The following is a 19,893-nucleotide window of genomic DNA, read 5'->3' as shown; positions in this document are numbered from 1 at the left end:
TAGACCTTGATCTTGGCCTGAGTAGACTGCCCCCAATCTATTAACAACCTTCCTAAGAGTGAGCCATTTAATCGAGGCCTTGGAGGTAACAGTCTCGCCGACATGGGACTGTGCTTTGGAGGCCCTAATAGTCATGCCGAAGTACTTGTATTCAACTACCTGTCCCAATTCCAGGCATTGTGTCATTGGCATAGGTGAGGCAGTGGATATCCTCACTACCAAACCTGGGGGGCGATTATTCACAGACCTTAAACATGGTTCAAAGTCAGACACGTAAAGATTGTATAGGATGGGGGCAAACACACAGCCCTGCTGCAACCCTCTATTTGTGGAGATGGAATTACCCATGTTATCGGTTTGTGAGAGGCAAATCTGTACCTGTGTGTCGGAGTGTAGCTCTTTCAAAAAGTACAGAACCGAATCATCTATCCTTAACTCTCCAGCTTACCAAACTTACCATCTCGGGAGTATAGCTCAGGGGCAACGTGCTCACCTTGGAAGCAAGAAGACAGGGAGTAACACAGGTTCGATCCCTGGGTCCGCGCTTTGAAATCTCTGAGCATTAAGCGTGTTATAAATAACATATCATATCATACTCCAATGTTTTCCCCGTTAGACACTATCAAATGCCTAGCTGTAATCGACGAAGAAGATATGTAGTACTTGGTCAGGGGTTTATAGTGTGCGTGATATGAGGTTGAGAAGAACCCACTAAGGGTGGCTCGTGGAGCAATTTTTCCTAAATCCTGTCTCTGTAAGATTCAGGAGGGCTCTGTTTTTGACCCAATTTGACAATATCTCCAATAACATCTTCACAAATATCTTGGAACCACTGTCCAACATAGCCAAGAGTCTAGAATTCTCAGGCAACTGCTGTGATCCCTTCTTATATACAGGAACTAACACTGACTGTTGCCAGGTCCTGGGAATGTGGCCCGTCTCACAGATATGAAGGAATAATATCTGCAGAGCTACTGCCCAATATTTGGGTTTACTCTTAAAGATGACATTACATAGTCCATCTTGGCCAGCTGACCAAGAAACAGATAGTTTACTAATAATCAAATACATGTCTTCTTCCTTCACCAGCCTCCCAACCTCAGTTTTAACCATGGGCCTACATGGTGGAGTTAAGAAATGGTCTTGTTCCACCCAGTAGTTTTCCTTAATGAAGGTTTCTCAATGGGTGCCTGCTACACCACAGACTCCAGGTGCCCCCTCTCAGCCAGGTTAGAATGAATTAGATGCCAGAATTTCCTACAGTCGCCCTCTTTGATTAGTTTATTAATTAGCATCCAACTAGTACTAGCATTACTATAACAGTGGTTGATAAGCCATCGTTTGTAAGTACCTTTAAGGGAGGTAATACCTCCTTTCATCTCTTATTACCATGTGTAATATTGCCTTCTAAAAAGGTAGATAGCCGCCCTTAACTCTCTCTTCCTACTTGCCATCGCTGCATCATAGGGGGTTCCTGGCTTTTTCAAGCTACTACTCATAATAATAATCAGCCTATCATATTGTGGCGCATACCTGGCGACCAAGGTATCCATCTTTCAATTACAAGACTTTACTGTCGGGCGCCCATAGCTTCCGCCCTCATCAATCTAATGTTTAATTCATGAATATGACCCTGTGTCCAGCGTATTCTATTTCCCTGGGTGTTGACAGTAAGATTAAGGGCTATTTTTTTTTATAATTTCAGGTTTAGTGGTCCGGAGTGTCATATTCAGAATAGCATGATCACTCATTAATACAAGAAGAATTTCCAACAAGGGGGAATATTTACAGAGTGGACCTTTCACAAAAATCAAATCAAGGCAGTTGACCAGGTGTGGTGTACTTCATTCGATGGTGGGTTCAGAAGATGTAAATAGAATTCCCCCAAAAGGTTCCTCCATTCTTGACCCCGATTATGATGTTTATTTTTTGTACCTACATTCCCCCAAGTCGTTCTTAGCCCATAATCATAGCAGTTCACATTAAAATTACCTGCCACCAATATTGCCTCCCGTGGGTGCTGTAATTGTCAAAGGCGAAGGGAATCAGTAAGGGCCTTCTTCAGCCTCGTGGTTTGAATGCCACCAGGAGGTTCATGCAAAGTAATCACCAACAGTCTGCCACCACCATTAAGCAACCTTGTAATTGTGACAAATGAGAAGTATCCTTTAGAAAAGGCCAGAGTGATCAGTTTTGCTTAATACGTGGCTTTGACTCCAATACATAGTCCACCCACCCCGTGACCAGTTGTTGGACGGGAGGTAGCAGAAAAAATTATGAATATCCATCCAAATCGAAAAGGGAGGCAAGTCAAGTCTCTTGTAATAGAAATATATAATTTAACATCATAAAATCAAGCCCAGCCCTGTTATTCATACATGACAAATGTCCTCTAGAGTTCCAGGACATAACCCTAAGGGAGTCCTTACTAGAGACCAGATTTCCTCGTGGCATCTGAGGGGGAACAATCCAGGTACCCTCCTTCCTCTCTTCCATTCTCCCATAGTCAATATACTGTGCTTCGACCACAGCCCTATCCACAAATGCCATACAGGTGGATTCAGATGCTTAAGCTGGCTTCTGTGTCGGGCATATGTCATATCCCATTCGCAGGAAAGCCCTAGAGTGTTTGCAGATGGATTCCACCACCATGGGTGAAGCAAATGCAGCTAGGGCCCAGTTTGTCACACTATTAAAGGTAGGTAATTCCCGACCCCCTATATCCTTTGATGTTATATTAGATAGGTCTGGAATTTGATGTATTAAGTTAAGTAACCAGGTCCAATTTAAAAAGGGGCCTTCTCCCGTGGGGAGTCTTTCGACAAATGTTATGCGTTTCAACCCAGCGTCGCATTCTGGATCTGGCAAAGATATAACAACAGTTGACCTTGGAACCTGAGTAGTCTCCTTACACTCTGATTCTTTGGGACCTAATTCTATGTTTCAACTAGCTCTTTACATTGATCACTCTGTAGGGGCAGTAAGTTGAACAGATTGGCTCACCCTCTCGTTTCTCGTTTCTCTCCAACCAGCGAGAGGGGGCCACTACAGGCAGCACAGCGCGCTTAGGCTTGGCCATATTAGCAAAGCAAGTCTTTATATTGGCTACTTTAATAATGTTTGGCTCAAGCTTGTCAATGTGGTCCAAAGAACATTTACAGGTGGGGACCATTACAGGCTGTTGTTTGGTCGCCAGAGAATGCACCTCACCCAGCCATTTGTCAATAGGGCCATGCAGTTGAACTTGTCGAACCGTACCATCCCCAGCCCTGTTGGTAATAAAGGCCCCTGTTGGTAATAGTATAAAGGCCAGCAGATGTTGCCCGCACGTCATTAGAGGCCTGGGTTCGCCTCCTGGCCTTCAGGGATTTTTTTGGGGCTTTTCTCTTGGATTTTCAAACTTCAGGGGAGGGTCTGTTTCATCTTTATTTCTTTTATGTTTTCATCGCAGAGTGAAAGAGGACTATCCTGCATAGATAGTTGACACCAAGAGCATCTAAGGCTTGATCCTCTGTGGAAGCAATGATATTTACAGTGTCCTATTCATTCAGTGACTGTCCCTGGGGATTGCTGTCAGCCTTTTCATGCTCCCTCCTTCTCCCTGTTCGATCACTGTGGATTTCCTGCAGCATGACATGATTTGGTTTAGCAGTAATGGCACCCTGCCCAGTCCTATATGCAATCAGCATGCCCGTTGAGCTTTTTATATCAGACTACCCCATTGCCAGGTTAGCACACAGTTGCAACAATTATTCGATATTGGCTTCCATGTGCTGCATAGAACCAGCTGTAATTGAGGATGGAACCTGATGACCAGGCGAGCTCTCTGGCTTCTCTATCCGTGGTGCTATAGTCGGAGGAAGATGCATACTGTTCCATATCAGGGGAGGCAGAAAGGTTTGTAGGCAGGTGACTATTTGCAGTATTACTAGTTGGGCCCAAGGAGTTCCGTTTTAAGGAGAGGCCGAGTGCTTTTCCATTTTGACAAACTTGATGGAGGCCCATTTTTTGTTGCCTTACTAGGCCTCATGTTGTAAAAGATGTGTTTTGGATTGGCCTGCATATTCCAATAGGTATCAACATCACACAGCTTCATTCTTATAGTGGGGCCTTGCAGGTCCTCTCAATCTCTGTCACTCTGGGTCTGTATTTTCACCCCACATTACAACATATTTTGTATACATAAATTGATGCATACCACAGTAGCATCATGCCAGTATTGCCAACATGTCATCATCTCAGTTTCAATTTGAAGGATCAACACCTACCTCTTCAGAAATATTCCAGGATTTTATTAAAGCTGCTACAGCTAACCCTTATGAGGTTGTAGCAGGATACAGAAGTCTACTCCAAAGGTCATTTAGATCCAACCTAGGAAAGGTGTCTGTTTTATTTTAAAAATATACAATTATTTCAAAATGCAGGGCTTTACATTTCAAAAACAGATGCCTAGCAGTTTCTACAGACTCTTTGATTTTACTAAATCTACAACCCAGATCTGATGAATCTATTAGCTCTTCCTTTAACAAAATCTCGTTTGTAGGGAGCAAATTTCAGTGAAGGCGCATAATACGTGAACGGTAATACCGATTTGGGAAGAGTAATAAATATGCTGCAATCGTGCCCCAAGCCTTGTGCTCATGCGAAAGATGCTTCAAGAAGGAATAACCATGGAATGAGTCGATGGTATAAAGCCTGTCCCGCTTATACAAGGCCTCCTTAACTTCCTCAGGACTTGACACCAGAATCTCACTGTCTAGTCCAAATTCGTTTAACAGGAGTTCACAATTGGCTGTCAATTTTCCCAGAAAAGTATCTAAATTAAGAATTTGTCTTGGCTTTTAAAGCCAAATGTGCTACCATACACAGATTATCGAAATTGGACGATATTCTTTTCTGATATACGGACATACTATACCACTGGACAGGACCCTTAAAGAAAGGAGACCCAGCTCATACCTCATAGCTGCCACAGGGACTATGTTTGGAACCTTCAATACATGTCTCTCCATCTTCCCCTCTGTTGTAAAAACAAAAGCATATATCTTTTCAGGCCAAGCCTCTAGGCCATATATCAATTTGGGGACCACCTTCCCCTCATAAAATTGGATGCCTGCCTTAAATTGAGAACCTCTTTATCTACCAATAGTAACTGTTTAGTTAGAATATGGGCTTTTGAGTTAAATAGAACCTGTATATCTCTCAGGGAGGAATTTCTGTATTCAATTTTCATTAAAAAATAAACATATACACAGACGTATAAGTATGAGGATACCACACACTGAACCTCTCCACTTTACATATACAAATGTACACATAAGGACAAACAAAACATGGAAACACCCAATACATTCTGCTTTTGAAAAAAACACATGCACAGGTGAATGTTCCTAGCATTTTCTGGACACTAACACCCAACATGTTTCTGTCCCCTCATTGCTCAAAATGCAGGACATTCCTCATGGGTAATACATTTTCATAATAAATTGTCCAAGTTGGAATGTCCAAAATATTCCTCAGCAATGTGTGCTTCTGCCAATTGAATCAAACACGCTGGATAAACAATTACATGTCATGTAGCATCCTAGGTGAGATCCTGTATAGCTTTCCATGGAGTACTGTTCTTCACCAGCCACTGCTAATATTTCTTGCACTAACAATGTGTGCACTTTCTCAACATCACTTTCTACTTCATCATATTGCCTCGATTCTTATTTGTCGAAGATCCTCAACCTTCTAGAGGGCATATCTTCTTTATATTTCATTTGGCGTCCTATAGCATATTCCCGCATGGTCAGGAAAAAACTCCAACTAATGGCATTGAGCATAGCATTCACCGCTCATTAGTTTGACGATACGCCAAACTGATGCGAGGTGAATGCAATGATACAGAGTTGTATTAACAATTGGTACAAGAAGTTAGCATGAGTAAGTCAAGAAGCAAATACCTTTGTGTTGGGCAATATAAGAATGGTCACGATTATATATAGTTTGTGCAACACTACAGTCCTGTAAGCCATACGTGAGGCTTTTTTAATAGCATAAACTGCAAACTGAATCAATTCTAAGGACTCCTTACTTTGGCAGATAAAATGACCAGAATACATGATTTGCCCAGGATCACACACTTTGGTCAAGTGGCAAAACCAGGATGTGAGCCCTGTATGTGATTTAGGCATTTTATCACACATCTCCCCAGCACTAGCTCTCGTTTGTGCAAATATTTGAGTGAGTGGCAAGACATTCCATATTTTACATAGCCGTTTTCCTGATTCTGCTCTTGTTCAGCCCTTGGAGTAACGTCAGACTACCTGGCACGGCCCTACCCAGGACGTTTCTGGCTCCCCCAGCTCTATGTCCTAGTGCTTGGTGTGCTCTTCTAGTGTTTTGCAGACCTGTACTGGTGCTATAGTATCACTGTGCTAGTAGTACACCAGGATGCTCTAATTGGGTTGGTGCTATCCCAGTGCTATGAGAATTCTGCAGTGCTGATATACTGGTATTCTCTCTCTGGTGATGTGGTGGTGGGTGCAATTGTTGATGTTCAGTCCTGCGATCGGGCATTGATGCTGTCGTGGGGCTTGTCCTCTGGGTTATTTTAACTTATGCTGTGAAGGTGTTATTTTGGCGATATACATGTACAAATTGTGTTATGGTGTGCTGTAGTGTTGCTAGACCTAGCTCTGTCTGGGTGTGCGGTACGCGCACCGCACTTGTGCTGGGCTACTGCGTATTTTGCGTTGGTGCTACACTAACGCACTTGTCATAACATTACGCTAGTGCTGTCATACCGATCTCGGGGTGCATTCTTTACTGGTGCTTTGTCTGGGGTGTCGTACTGACCACGGCCCTCTAGGGATGCTGACTGTTGCTTTGGCATGCTGAGGTGGTGCTGATGGGAGGATGCTGTGATGGCAGGAGGCTGTCAGGCGCACGCGCATGCGCACAGTAGTGCGGCGACTCCGGCTCGTGCCTGCTCAGCGCGCGCCCCGCAGTTCCCGTTTCTTGCAGCTGCTGGAGGGGCCGGGGTTACTGGAACCGAGGGGACCCGGGGTGTGGGAGACGTAGGGTACAGAGCGGCCCTAGGAGCCAGAGCGCGGGAGCCGGGCGGTGACCCCCTACGCAGGCACCATGCCCGAGCTCATCTCTGTCGGCGAGTTCATCAGTGAGACCCTGGAAGACTGGAGCTCCCCCACCACCTCCTCCTTCACCACCAGAATGGGGCACTGCAGGGGCACGGTCAGCGGCCTCGAAGAGGTGAGGGGGTGTGCAAGCGGAGGTCGGGGGTTAAAGCAAGCTCCTCACGGGGGAAGGAGATAAGAACACTGTGCAGGGGGCGGGGCGCGGGGTGTGGCCGGGGAGGGGGCAAGAAGGTGATACAGGGGTTGGGGGGTGTCTTAGAACATTGCAATTTGTCATGGAAGATGGGGTTTGAACATGTCAGGAGAGAGCTTGGAGCATTCCACTGGTGGGCTCGGAACATGCCGTTATGGTGCGCAAGCCGTTCCACTTTTCGGCGAGGGGCAGGGGGCGTGTCCCGCAATCACGTTCAGGTGGCTTCGCGTTCCTCCCTCCAGAAGGTTCGGGGTTGTCTCTTGGGAAGCGCCGAGCCTGCTCGGAGCGCGTGGAGGGTTGTTCGTAATGTAGTGTTGGGTAGGGGCGTGGCTTGCGAAAGGCTACTGCTGGGGCTCAGTCAGAGCATGTGGAGGGCAAGTAGTCCTGACGTTCCATCAGGGTCGGACTGGGCCATTACATTGCCTCGGGCACCAATGAAAAAGTGATAATTCCTATTGTGACACACTGAATAGTAACCGAGGGGGAGTTGTGTGATGGAAATTGTGCATTTAAAGAATATTTATTCAGCAACACTGGTCAAAGCTACTAGCCACAAGGCGGGGCAAGACAAGAAAAAGCAGGTGAACCATTGTGGGAGCGGCGGAGCCCTGATATCACAGAAACAGCTGATTGATGACGTTTAGAAGGAACTTATTTCAGGAAAATTGAGCCCGACTTCCCAAGGACAGACCACAGCACTTAGAGGGTACATTTATGTATCAGGAGGCAGTGTGGCTGACCGTATGGGCAAGATACGCCCACCCGTTGGGGGTTCCTTTACTAGACTGCTGCTTTTGGGGGTTTCAGAAACCTTGATATACAAAATGTGGTGCACCCTAACAGATCCCATATCCATAATGAATGCTTTATAGCTCACTTTGGGGACATACACCTTTACGCCATGGAGTGTCGACCCGTTCCACCCAGTGACTTGAATGATTCTCTTAGAGTCTGGCAGAGGTGGCGAGTACCCGATGCCCGTGGAGAGCAAGGGAGAGCTTATACCAATCTAAGGTGGCGATAGGGAACGCCAAACACTCCACTAGTGGTTGGAGGGCGGATGCTGCACGTTCCAATTTGGGGACTAAGTGCAATGTACTCGAAGGGATAAACACGATCCACTGGTGTGGATATCGTGACATTCTTCTAGGAGTTTCAAAATATCCCACTGTTGGAATCCTCTGGCACTCAGTTGAATTCACTGGGAGGGGAAGGCAGGGGAGGGAAAGGTCAGAGTATTCCTTTGGATGCTCGTGATATCTCCCTGCGGAAGGTTGTAATATCTCCACGCAGGAGTTTCAATATTCCCTGGCAAAAGCTTTTTGCTCCAAAAGGGGAGCTGGCAATCCACTTAAGAGGTGAGAAAATTCAACTAGAGAGTTAAGAGCATTTCATCTGGGGGAGGCGGGGTGTCGGTGTAGAGCAAACTATAACTCTAAAAGGCTCAACATGTCCCTCTGGGGAATGGGACCTTTTCACACTGGGGTTTCTCCAGGTGGCGTCTGCATCAGGAGTCCAGTCGCTGTGAGATGTGTTTGCGGTGGAGCAAAGTTTACGGTTATGGCACATGGTCCCCGTGATCCCTGTCTGTGCTTTTTACTATTGGCGTGTGTTTGGGCTGCAATGGAAGCGTATGTAATGTTTTGCTATTTATGTGACATGGATCAATGAGTCACCCATGCTGAAAGGTTCTCTTTTCCCATCGTGTAGAGATAATAATGTGCAGCACTCGGCTTTCGTTTGACCTTCTAGGCTCCTTGAGACATACACTGCTGCTCATCTGCTTGGAAGTTATCATCTCAGGTTATCTACATGGAACTTATGTTGGAAAGTTCCTCGTGAGAGCCTTGGATTTTTCTTCCAGGTTAAGCACACAAACTAAGAGGCACGAAGCATTGAGGTTACGAAGTAAACCCCAACCTGCCTTGCAAAGAGGGATTGTGGGCTTTACTGAAAAGGCGCACTAACTAGAAATTCTGGCATACAGGAGCAATTGCCACTATGAAAAACAAGCGTTGGCAATGCCAACCGTTTTGTTTTTTCTGTAGCCATGGGATGGGCATTAGTGGTACTAACTGGCCATTAAGGATGGCAGCTGTAAAATGGTGCGAGTACCTGGGCATGGAATGGGCATATTTCTATCTTAATACATATAGAGGAGCCAAAACTGTTGGCTTTGCCAATGCTTGTGAACAGGACTTCACTAAAGGATACGCATACTACGCATAAATCAAGTGGCTGAAGGCACACTTGGTTAAGGCATTTGTGCTACACCAGTGGAACATGTATATCTACAACACAATACAATGACAGGATTGCGAAAGCTAATTCTAATACTAAAGAGTTATTTGCCATCCTCCGCGAACTGGAATCCCCAATTCAACCGGTAGACAACGCCCCTAAAAACAAAGAATGGTGCACCAATATACAAAACACCCGATCAAATAAAATCTCCTCTCTTCAATGCAAAATTGCAAAAAAAAGGCCACATTGCCACCTTCAGACCATCAAATACCTCAACCGTAGGAGAATAGGACACACCCTTCAAATTCAAGACTATCCCATAATTGACACGGAAAAAATAATACTCTCCCTCAAACCGTCAAACTGCAAGGGCGACTCCTGTCCAGCACAAATAATAAAGGACGCAGCAAGAGACCTAGCTCCCTTTATTTCCAAACTTATAAATTCCTCCTTTAAGTCAAACACAGTACCCACTAACCTTAAAGAATTCTGGGTCCTCCCTCTACTAAAAAAACAAACCTTGGACCCTACCACCCCCACCAACTATAGACCTATCACCACCATGCCATTCCTACTTAAAATCCTAGGTAGAGCCGCCTACACACAAATCCAGGACTACCTGTAAGCCAACCACCTGCTAGGCTCACGACAATCTGGCTTCCGTCCACTCCATGGCACAGAAACAGCTCTGCTAGACCTCAAAACACAAATTGAGGAACTAAAGGACAATGGAAAATTAGCCTTACTCCTCCTACTGGATTTGTCGGCAGCTTTCGACTTAGTGGACCATGCAGTTTTATGCAACCACCTGAAATCAGCCGCCAACTTCTCCGGAGATGCCACAGCTTGGGTCCAATCTTTCTTAGCGAATCGCACCATACGAGTCTTCTCCACAACAGACTCTGCGGACCCCATTAACATAACTTGTGGTGTCCCACAGGGATCTAGTGTCTCCCCCACTATGTACAACATCTTCACCAAGCCTTTGTTTGACAAGTTGGACAGACTGGGTGTCATCTACACGAACTATACAGACGACACCCAGATCCTCATACCTCTTTCGGGCAACTTCAATGCAGACTCAGCCTTGGTGAACAAGATATTCACCCTCATTCAAGCATGGATGGCATCCCATGGCCTCTGCCTGAATGACGATAAAACGGAGCTACTAATTTTAGGCTCTGAAGCTAACATCCAAAAATTAAGTCCACACTACACATCCTTCAGCATTGATAACAACCAAATCAAGGTGATGCCTGTGGTTAAAACCCTTAGATTCTACTTAGACTCCTCCCTCACTCTTAAGAGGCAAGTTAACTCACACGCCTCCTCCACTACTTACACTTGCAAACTCATCCGTGCTTCTAGACCTTACCTCTCCAGCACTCCTTGTACCACCTTAGCCAATGTTCTCATCTTGTCCAGACTAGATTACCGTAATGCCCTGTACTCGGGAGCCAATAAATACATCACAGACAAAATTCAAAGATTGCAGAACAATGCCCTAAGAGCAGCATTAGACATCCCTCACAGAGAACACATTACTAAATTCAGGAAGGAGGTTAACTGGTTGAAGATAACAGACAGAATCCTCCTCAAAACAACCTCTCTCACATCGAAGTGCCTTAACAACCTAGCCCCACCGTATCTGGTGGAACGAATTAACAGGAAAACATCCACCCTCCCCATGAGATCCACCAACACCTTCAAATTAGAGACTCCTAGGTTCAAACGCTCAATTGTGGAAGGAACCAGCTTTCCTATCAAAACTGCTCAATGCTGGAACAAGTTACCTCTTGACCTCAGATTTGAACAACCTTACCCTATATTCAGACACAAAATACTCAAATGGTTACACGCAAACGACACATAACCTGACATACACTAAGCCCTCAACACTTGGCCCACTTTGAACCCTCTGCATCCATGAACAACTCTGCTCTCTAGGTCACTGAGCATGCCCCACCACCTACCAGGCCCTTATGACACACAGACTTACTAGACTGAGTCATAATCCTGCTTATTTACGGCCTATATTGATAAACTTGCTAGTGTGCCTTGGACATCCTAGATATGCCCTGCATCTGTATATATTTTTCCTTTGTATTTAGCGCTGTACATATTCTTGCCTATCTGTTATCTATTTTTGCCAAACACTGTAATTTAAGCTTAAGACTTCTTGTGTATACTGTTGTGCCCGGCTACCTAAGGGTTTGGCGCGTATTACCAAATAAATAAACAAACAAACAAACAATTAAGCTAGCACAAAGTTTGATACTGCTGTTTGAGAAAGCTAGCTCAAAGAGATCCCAGAAGGGCATGTTTTGGGCAGGGTGGGGCAGGAAGATATTAGGAATGGCCATGGGGATTAGGATGGCCATGGGCAGTCAGTGAGTAGGTAACTAACCAAGCAACACCCACAAGCTTTGTATCTCTCCGTGTGTCCAATCTCCATCCCAGCTGCACCCCAAGGCAATATTTTCCACTTATGAATGGCACTTTAGTACCGTTTAATGGCCAAAACTAATTGACAATGGTGGGGGGAGACTCTTTCTGAGGCTTCCCTGCTGTTTCACACAACAGGCTTTAGTGTAACGAAGCTCACTGCAAAACTCGGCTCGCTTGCAGTCTTCCCCAGCAATCTTTATTTGTATTCTAAATGCACTGATTTCCTTCCAATCCAGCAGCCTCCCAGGAAATTCTAGTTGCATGGATGGCATTTCTTAAAAGAAAGCCCCCCTTTTGACGTGTACTGCCTTCTGCCAAGACTGGAAGTAATTACAACTTTGAATGCAACATGCACACACTTGCAGTTCAGCTCGTGCCACTGTCATCTCTGTGTAAAAATCAAGATTGCTCAAGGCACTGTGTTGACTGCCACCAAGGTGCCAGATGGATTGACCAGCCTCATCGAAGGGTTGTTTAATCAGGTTCCGGGTTGGAGCAAGCCAGATGCCAACACTAGAGACCAGTCAGACCATCCTCTTCGGACTAAAAGACGCCTTCCTGCCCTTGATTACTTGTGGGACACCTTCCTGACCAAAGTCCTGCCAAGCTGCCATGGAGAAGCCTCCAGAGATGTCTATGGCACACGTGTGCCGTACAAGATGCCTCCTTTGGCTATGGCCCGTGCAGGTGAGCTGTCCAATGCAGAGTGGGAACTTTGTGCTTTCACCTCACCTGAAGTCTGGAGTAGGAGCCTGCCTGGGGTCTTCATGAGATCGACCTTGGAGGCCCGGGTCACAGATGTTATGGCCCAGTTCCTGTACCCATAGACTCTCTTCGCACCTCCGTCCAGGTTGGGTGCTGAGCGCTGCTGGAAAGAAAGGCAACCATTGTGCCGCTACTCTGGCTTTGAATTACTAAGAATCAAAAAAGCAGCATCCCGACCAAAGCTGCAAGGGTGTGACTCTGCGGAAATTACCTTCAATTGACTTTGCTAGCAAGCCCATAGGATACCGTTGGTCTTGGTTGTTGCCCATGAATTTGTTTGGTCCTAGTTGTACGTTAGGCTCTTCTTGAGCATCTGCTGCGATGGCAAATGTTTAGAATGAGTAACTTCGGTTTTTCAGCTCTTTACATATTAATTTCTCTGATTTTAAATGTAACTAGCCATTTCGTTTTAAGGATATATTCCTGGTATGACATTTTTGATGGTGTGGTACTGTATATAACTCTGGCACGTGCAGCGTACGCGCCTTGCCGTTCCGCTTGCATAATAGAGGGGTTTGCTTCTGCATCCCTTTGCACCCCTGGCGGTTCGCTCTAGGCACTGTATGTGCGCAATAGATTTTTGGAGCGCGGGTGGATTTTGCATTGGTGGAGATTTTTGGTTGCGTGGAGTTGTGCACACCACTGCAGTCAGTGATGACCAGCTTGCACCGGAGCCAGTGGTAATGTTGGAGCACTGAGGTGGTTTAGGTTCTCCAGTCAAGGAGTGTGCTACAGGAGCCGAGATGGGCTCCAGCTCTGCAAAGGTGGCACTCGAGCAGAACTGACTGGGTGCATCGCAGACACTTGGTGAAGCCACGGACAGATTTTCCTATATGTGGCCTTCCACGCTGAATGTAACATTGGCTGGCAGCCCATAGTTTTGGCTTCTTCAATAATGGGGTTTGGTGTCCCTGGATCGCAAAGGATGGGTAGGTCAGGGCTTGTCGTCTTGTGTGTGAATGTGATAAGAGGCAGAGCTGCGGTGCTGCCTGCAACAGAGAGCAGCCACATGCAAGGTACAACTTGCATGTCCGTGTCCGTGTAACCTGCCCTCAGGTTACACGGACCTGAGGGCAACGAGCAGGAGGAGGATTCAAGCGTAGGCCTTAGAATAAGCAGCACAATCCCCTTACGTTGGCGCTTGAAATCAGGCCACGATAAGGGCAGTGCTGGGGAATACTTCAGGCCCTGCGCTGAGCTGGCACAAATTGATCACTGCACAGCGCAACACCAATCCTGCCAGTTTCATGGTTTCTGCCTTTTGCAAATTCTCCTTCTTGATGTGGGCGGTGTATGTTCTCATTTCGTTTAGAGCAGGGGCAGGGAGGCCTGGTACCACCACCCAGTCTTATTTGCTTTGTCCCTACTAATCCACGAGTCCACCTTTTGCTTGCCTTTCTCTCCCTTTGACCAATATGCTGATCGGGGCCAGGTTGAGAAATCAAATTTACTGAAACAAATTCACATGTAACCTTTCTGCCATGTGAGCATGCGTAATAGATGCGTAGCCCTCATGTGCTAACCATTTTGAAGTAACAGCGTACATTTCGCCCTGACCTCTTACTTGGCCTCTCTGTTTTCAAGAGTTGTGGTTACACTGAAAACAAAGGACACTAGTTCTAATCCCTGCTTCTCTCACTTCTGCAGCTTGTGTGAAACAATGCAGATCACGCAATCAATGTTAGCAGGCAAGGGATCTCGGTTCCCTTGCCTGCTAGCATTGGCAGTGCTTCAACAGTGATATGAAGTGCTACTGAAAATATTGGACCAGTGGCCACGCTGTACCTCTGTCTTCAAGCTTCATTCTTTCTCTTGGCATCCCGGGGGGAGAAATGAACTCCTGTCCTGGGGTACAGGAAGCCGCTGTGAGCTGCCATGTACACTGCGTTTTGATCTGCTTTCCTAGCTGAAGATCCTTTCTCAAGCACCTGCTGAGCATTTGGAATGTTTAAATAACAGTTCCCAAGCACTGATAAATATTTCTCTTCTACAAGCAGTTGACTGTTGCTCCAAGCATCGAGTAAATGTCACATAACCTGTTCTCTGGCTGTTTATTTAGCTAATGTCCGTTGTTCGTGCGCTGTGCGTGCCTAGGGCTTACTAAATGCTCGACATAAGGCATTCTGGAAGCAGTTTGCTTTCTTCACCAATGCTTAAGAAATAACTTTCACTTTGGCATTGGTTTCTTCTCGCCCGTTTTTTGTGAGCCGAATAGTTGTATACCCTGAAACGGTTATTTCGCAGCAGACTGTGCAGGGATGGCGACAGGCACTTCCCCTTAGAACAGTCTGTGGCAGCGCTTGGCAGAGGAGCGGGAGCGCGGCTGGCATGTATACCTCGTCCCTTTGTGCACCGCCATGGCATTCCGCCCAGGATGCTTTGTGCCCGGAAATAGCGGGCACGGAGTGGGCTGTGCTTTTTGTCACTTGTGTAGATTTCCCCCCACCCTCTTCTCCTCTCTGAGACACCCCTCTTTATTGGTAGAGTTTTTGTTTTTTTTTTAGTTTCGTCTGCTTTAGCGCCACCGATATAACCCGAAACGAATGCATTAGGGGTACAGCTACTCAGAGATGGCACATGAGGAGGGACTCAATACCTGTGGCTGTTTTATTTACCCACCCACTGACTGCCCAGATAGGGCCATGCTAAATCCCTATGGCCATTCTCGCCCAATTCCTCCCTGCCCAAAACAAAACCTCCTGGGATAGCTTTGAGTTATCATTATCAAATAAAACGTACCCAAATAAAACGTTGTTTTTGTCTTTTTATCAAAGCAGTCTTCTGAGAGCTAATTATGTAATTGGTGCTGTAAACGTGCTACTGATGCAATACAAATGTCTTCACCTGGTCCGCCTTAAGCTACTTGCTTTATCAGCAGTATGCATGTCCTTCACTGAAGTCCTGTTAAAACAAGCATTGCCAAAGTCAACCGTTTGGGCTTGTGTATAGTTATTACGAGTTTGCTAGGCTGTGCTATCATATGCCCAAATGCGTGCACCATGTTTCAGCTGCTATCATTAACGGCCAGATAATACCATTTGGGCTTACCGCACAAAAACCCAGACTCGCTTCAAAGTGGAAAAGGTCGCTTTCATGTGACAGACCAAAGCTCACAAAATAAACGCTAACCTGGCCCCTATAGCCTTACAGACTAAAATTAACCACTTTAACAGTTTGCCAAAACATTAAATAAATAATTAACTCTTTATGCCCCCAACAATTAAATGAATAACCCCAACTTCCTCCCTACCTATCTCCTGGTCCTTACCATCCCTTTACCATCTTCTCAAGCCTTCATTCCCGCTTTCTGCCATCATCTCCCCGGGGCCATGCCCCTCCATCTTCCAGACCTCCCCTCTCTGCAACCCCGGGGTAGCCCATTCATGCAAACAGCACCACCCCATCCTTACCCGCGCTATTCCCCCCATTGCTTGCCTCCCCCCTCATCCACCCCTGAGGTGTTCTTTTCTGCCTCACCACTGAATTGCTTAACACTTCCAACTCTTCACCATGTCCTCCACTAGCAACGTCAAATCCAGAAGGTAGTATCTATTTCCGTAAACCGACAAATGAACTCCATCTTCCCTAAAAACCTCGAAGTTCTCACATACAATCTCCTTGTGCTCAAGAACTCGCACTGATGCCAGACCACAAAACTTGATCAACTCCCTGTTTATCTTCTTTCTTGTCAGCTCTACCGCGCCTTCACCTACTGCACCCCTCCACACTCTCCTTGGTAACAACTTAGTCCATATCAAACTTACCTTAGGTCATATTTCCCTAAGCCACACCAGGTCCCTCTTCATTTTCTTCAACAAAGCTACTCCCGTATCCCGCACCAGATCATTCTCCCCAGCATGTATGATCAACACGTCCGGGGTCCCAAAACGCTCCTTCATCCCACCCAGCATGGGCAGCAGTTTATCCCAGCGCAGCCCCCCAAGACTCGACCACCTCATAATCCCTATTTCATAACTGCAGCCCTATTGCATGCCAAAAATCCTCTTCTCTGCCTCTCTACCCGCCCACTTCACAATCGAATGCCCGACAATCCAGATTTGCCGAATCTGCCCGGCCTCCTCGCCGTCTTTGAAAAAGAAATCACATTGTCACTTACGATCCTCCACCTCCCAAAACCCCCCACCACGAACCCGCTGCCCCTTCTCAACCAGACCCTGTCCCCAGATCCCTGATATGTCCCTTATACTTCCCAGACCTCCACCTGCCCAAACTCTTGACCTTATCCTCTGATAACCCCACACAGTTACCCTCAGATGCCGCACCCATCCTGAATGAATGCGTACCAAACTCTTCAGGCTTCTCCCCGACCACCATCAATGCTTTCCTCAGTACCCCCAGCACCTGCGCTGCCGACACAAAAAAAACTCGCCCTCAACGGTCACCTGCTCCCGAACCTTCCCTGCCCCTTAAATACACCCCCCCCCCTAGCGGCGCAGCGCCCAAAACCACCCCGGAGGGAAACGCTACGCATTCCCCCCGGGAGCCCCCCTTACGGCAATGCCTGGCAAATACCTTCCCCATGTCTATACAAAAGCCAAAACTTTTGACATTACCAATGCTTGTCTTTCATTGATGTGTCTTGTCCTTTGTATGTAGTTTAGAATCGGCACTGGTCTCACTGGTACTGGGGTTCCCAAATCCCATGGGATTTAATAAATTCATATCCTGCTATTTGCATCAATAAAACTTAAGGGCAACGCACATCTCAGCAGTCTATGGTTTGTGAAAGCCTTGTGCTGTTGTGCGTCCACCCAATGAAGTGTGAAATCTGCACAACCGTATGTGTTCCATGATCCGTATCGCCCACCTTAACCAAGAGGTGTGTTGCGTTGCCACACTTTTGTGTAAAGAATTAATAATACAGTGTCTCACAGATGTATGCATTAGCCCAGTTTTCATCAATTTTAACTAGTTTGTCAACCTCCTGAGCTGCAGGCCAGGTGTACTCCCTTTGTTAAAGCAGCGCCTTCTCAGAGTTTGAAATCACCATGTTGTGTATGGTTTCCTTAAGGAATAGTCCGCAACTATTTTCTTTCCGAATGCGTTGTCCTCCTACTGTGACGTCATGGCAGAGGATTACATAATTCTTAAACCACTATGGATGGATAACGCGTGTTCCCTGCAAGGTTATTTATTGGATTGTCGTGGGGTGAGGGGAGAGAACATGTAGGATTTATGACTGTTGCATATAGCAGCTTCGTGCCTCCACCCTATGCAGTGGCGAACGTCAAGGGACAGGGCAGTGGTGGGAAAAAAGACCCAATGGGAAGGGGGCCTACATCATATAAACTGATGCATGGGTAGTTATCAACTACGGGGTGTGTTCCACGTCAATGCTTCAAGCTTTGCTCTCGTTGTCTATCAGATGCCACTCGGGACCTCTTGGGGTGATCCATGCAGTCGTCCATAACTCTATCTGGGGGGGACGAGACAGGGGTGCCCCACCCTTCTTCGGGGACTGGTTGGGATTGACTGTGCACAGCTGAGAAAGGCCCTCGAATGTGCGTGGAAAAGGACCTAATGGTGCATTCTGCAATCGGATGTTTGAAGGCATGTGAATTATTTCAATATGGCGACCAAGTTACTCCAACCCACACCAACATTTTTTTAAATAAATCTGAAATGGGCCAGTGGTATGCAAGTGTGACATCTTATCTTTGTGCATGTGATTCCTGACTAGCAACAACATTGACATCTGCGCTGTTCGCTTTAATCTTTATGTATTTAAAACGATTCAATCCTCATGCCAGTGAGGGCCGCTTGAGGGTGTGGTGCATATTCGTAATGGGGTAGAACAATCATTGTTCCCGAATCCCATCGGTCTCCAAAAACGGCTCCCAAGCCAGGGCACTTTTAGTTGCCCGCTAATAAGCAACCAATGAGAGAGCGCGTCTCAAAGTGCATTTCTGGAGGTTCGCGCTTCAGGATGATCGCTTTGCCAGTTGTAGAAGGAATACACTTAGGGAAATGAGGTATTGTACTCTGTTCGAGCAGAGCAGCCGAAGCCTCATTCCTGTAAACTGTGGCTACCTAACTGAATATATGTGGCTCGTTGGTTGTAGACATTTTACTGTTGGGGTGAGCATTGAGACACCTTACATGTGCAATTTGTCAAAAAAACTGTTGTCTTTATTCAAAATGCTTTTTGATTTTCTTTTAAATCAGCCAGGAATGAACATTTGTGGTAATTGTCCTCCCACCACTTTCTAATTGATGGCTCATTTACAGAATGCAGGGATTTACTCATTGATTTAAAATGCTTATCTTCTGAGTTCGTTTTTTATTTAGATAGCGAGGTATGTACAAACCGAGCAAGAGAGATTTATTTTCAATATGGAAACCAGATCAAACAATATTATTTAGAGTGACCCAAAATACATCTTTTCCGTGTCTCGTGATGCATTGTTTTGGTCTAGAGTCACCCACTTTAGGCCATGTCTGTCACTCTTTAGGCCATGACCAGCACTTGGGCAACACACTTTGTTGGATCCCCCTTGATTTTGCTTCCACTTAAAGCACCGAGTATATGACCAGTGGTGGTGTTTGTAGGTTAGGTGGGCGAGGTGTAGGGGAAATTGTCTCACTGTGTCAGGCTGGTGTTTGAAGGATTGTTTGCAAAAGGGTATTTTTAGGTCTATTCTGAATGGGACTTTATTTGGTTGTGCTATGTTTTCGATAAAGAGAGTGTGTGTGTGCACAGAACCCTGCCGCGGTGGCTCTACCATCATGCGTGTTGTGTACATTTTGCTTGGCGCATTCTGGAAGCATTCAGAGAGCACAACATATGTGGCTGGTATGTAGCCGGGGACCAGTATATTTATACCATTTTGGCCTTTGCCCTGGAACGGTCCTTGAATGGTGTGTGTGGTATTTTTAATTTGATCCTTTCCGCTGGAGCAAGTGGTGGGATTTAATAAGTGGAGCTGCATGCTCTTCTTTACTCGGGCTAAGGTACATTCCCTCTTTTTTTGGTCCAGCATATGGATTTATGCTGTTGGCGCGTGGGGTGACTTGTGTAAAGGGTCTTGCAGTAGTCTGGAACACTATCTGGGTGTCTCGTTGCATGTGGTAGCTGCCGCT

General features: G+C 46.2%; 1 protein-coding gene across 1 annotated transcript in view; it reads left to right on the top strand.

Moving 5' to 3' along the window:
* The first annotated feature begins 6,923 nt into the window (after positions 1–6,923).
* LOC138581134 (arf-GAP with SH3 domain, ANK repeat and PH domain-containing protein 1-like) overlaps positions 6,924–19,893 on the top strand; it is a 1,625,721-nt gene continuing 1,612,751 nt past the window's right edge. Inside the window, exon 1 of the mRNA XM_069652230.1 lies at positions 6,924–7,257. Coding sequence (XP_069508331.1) covers positions 7,132–7,257 — 126 coding nt within the window. The 5' untranslated portion in view covers positions 6,924–7,131. The remainder of the gene's footprint in view (positions 7,258–19,893) is intronic.

The sequence above is a fragment of the Ambystoma mexicanum genome, chromosome 3p (genome assembly GCF_040938575.1).
Source record: "Ambystoma mexicanum isolate Mex_15411 chromosome 3p, UKY_AmexF1_1, whole genome shotgun sequence".
Classification (NCBI taxonomy): Eukaryota; Metazoa; Chordata; class Amphibia; order Caudata; family Ambystomatidae; genus Ambystoma; species Ambystoma mexicanum.
The sequence above is the reverse complement of the archived record's forward strand: the minus strand, read 5'-3'. Positions and strand labels throughout refer to the sequence as shown.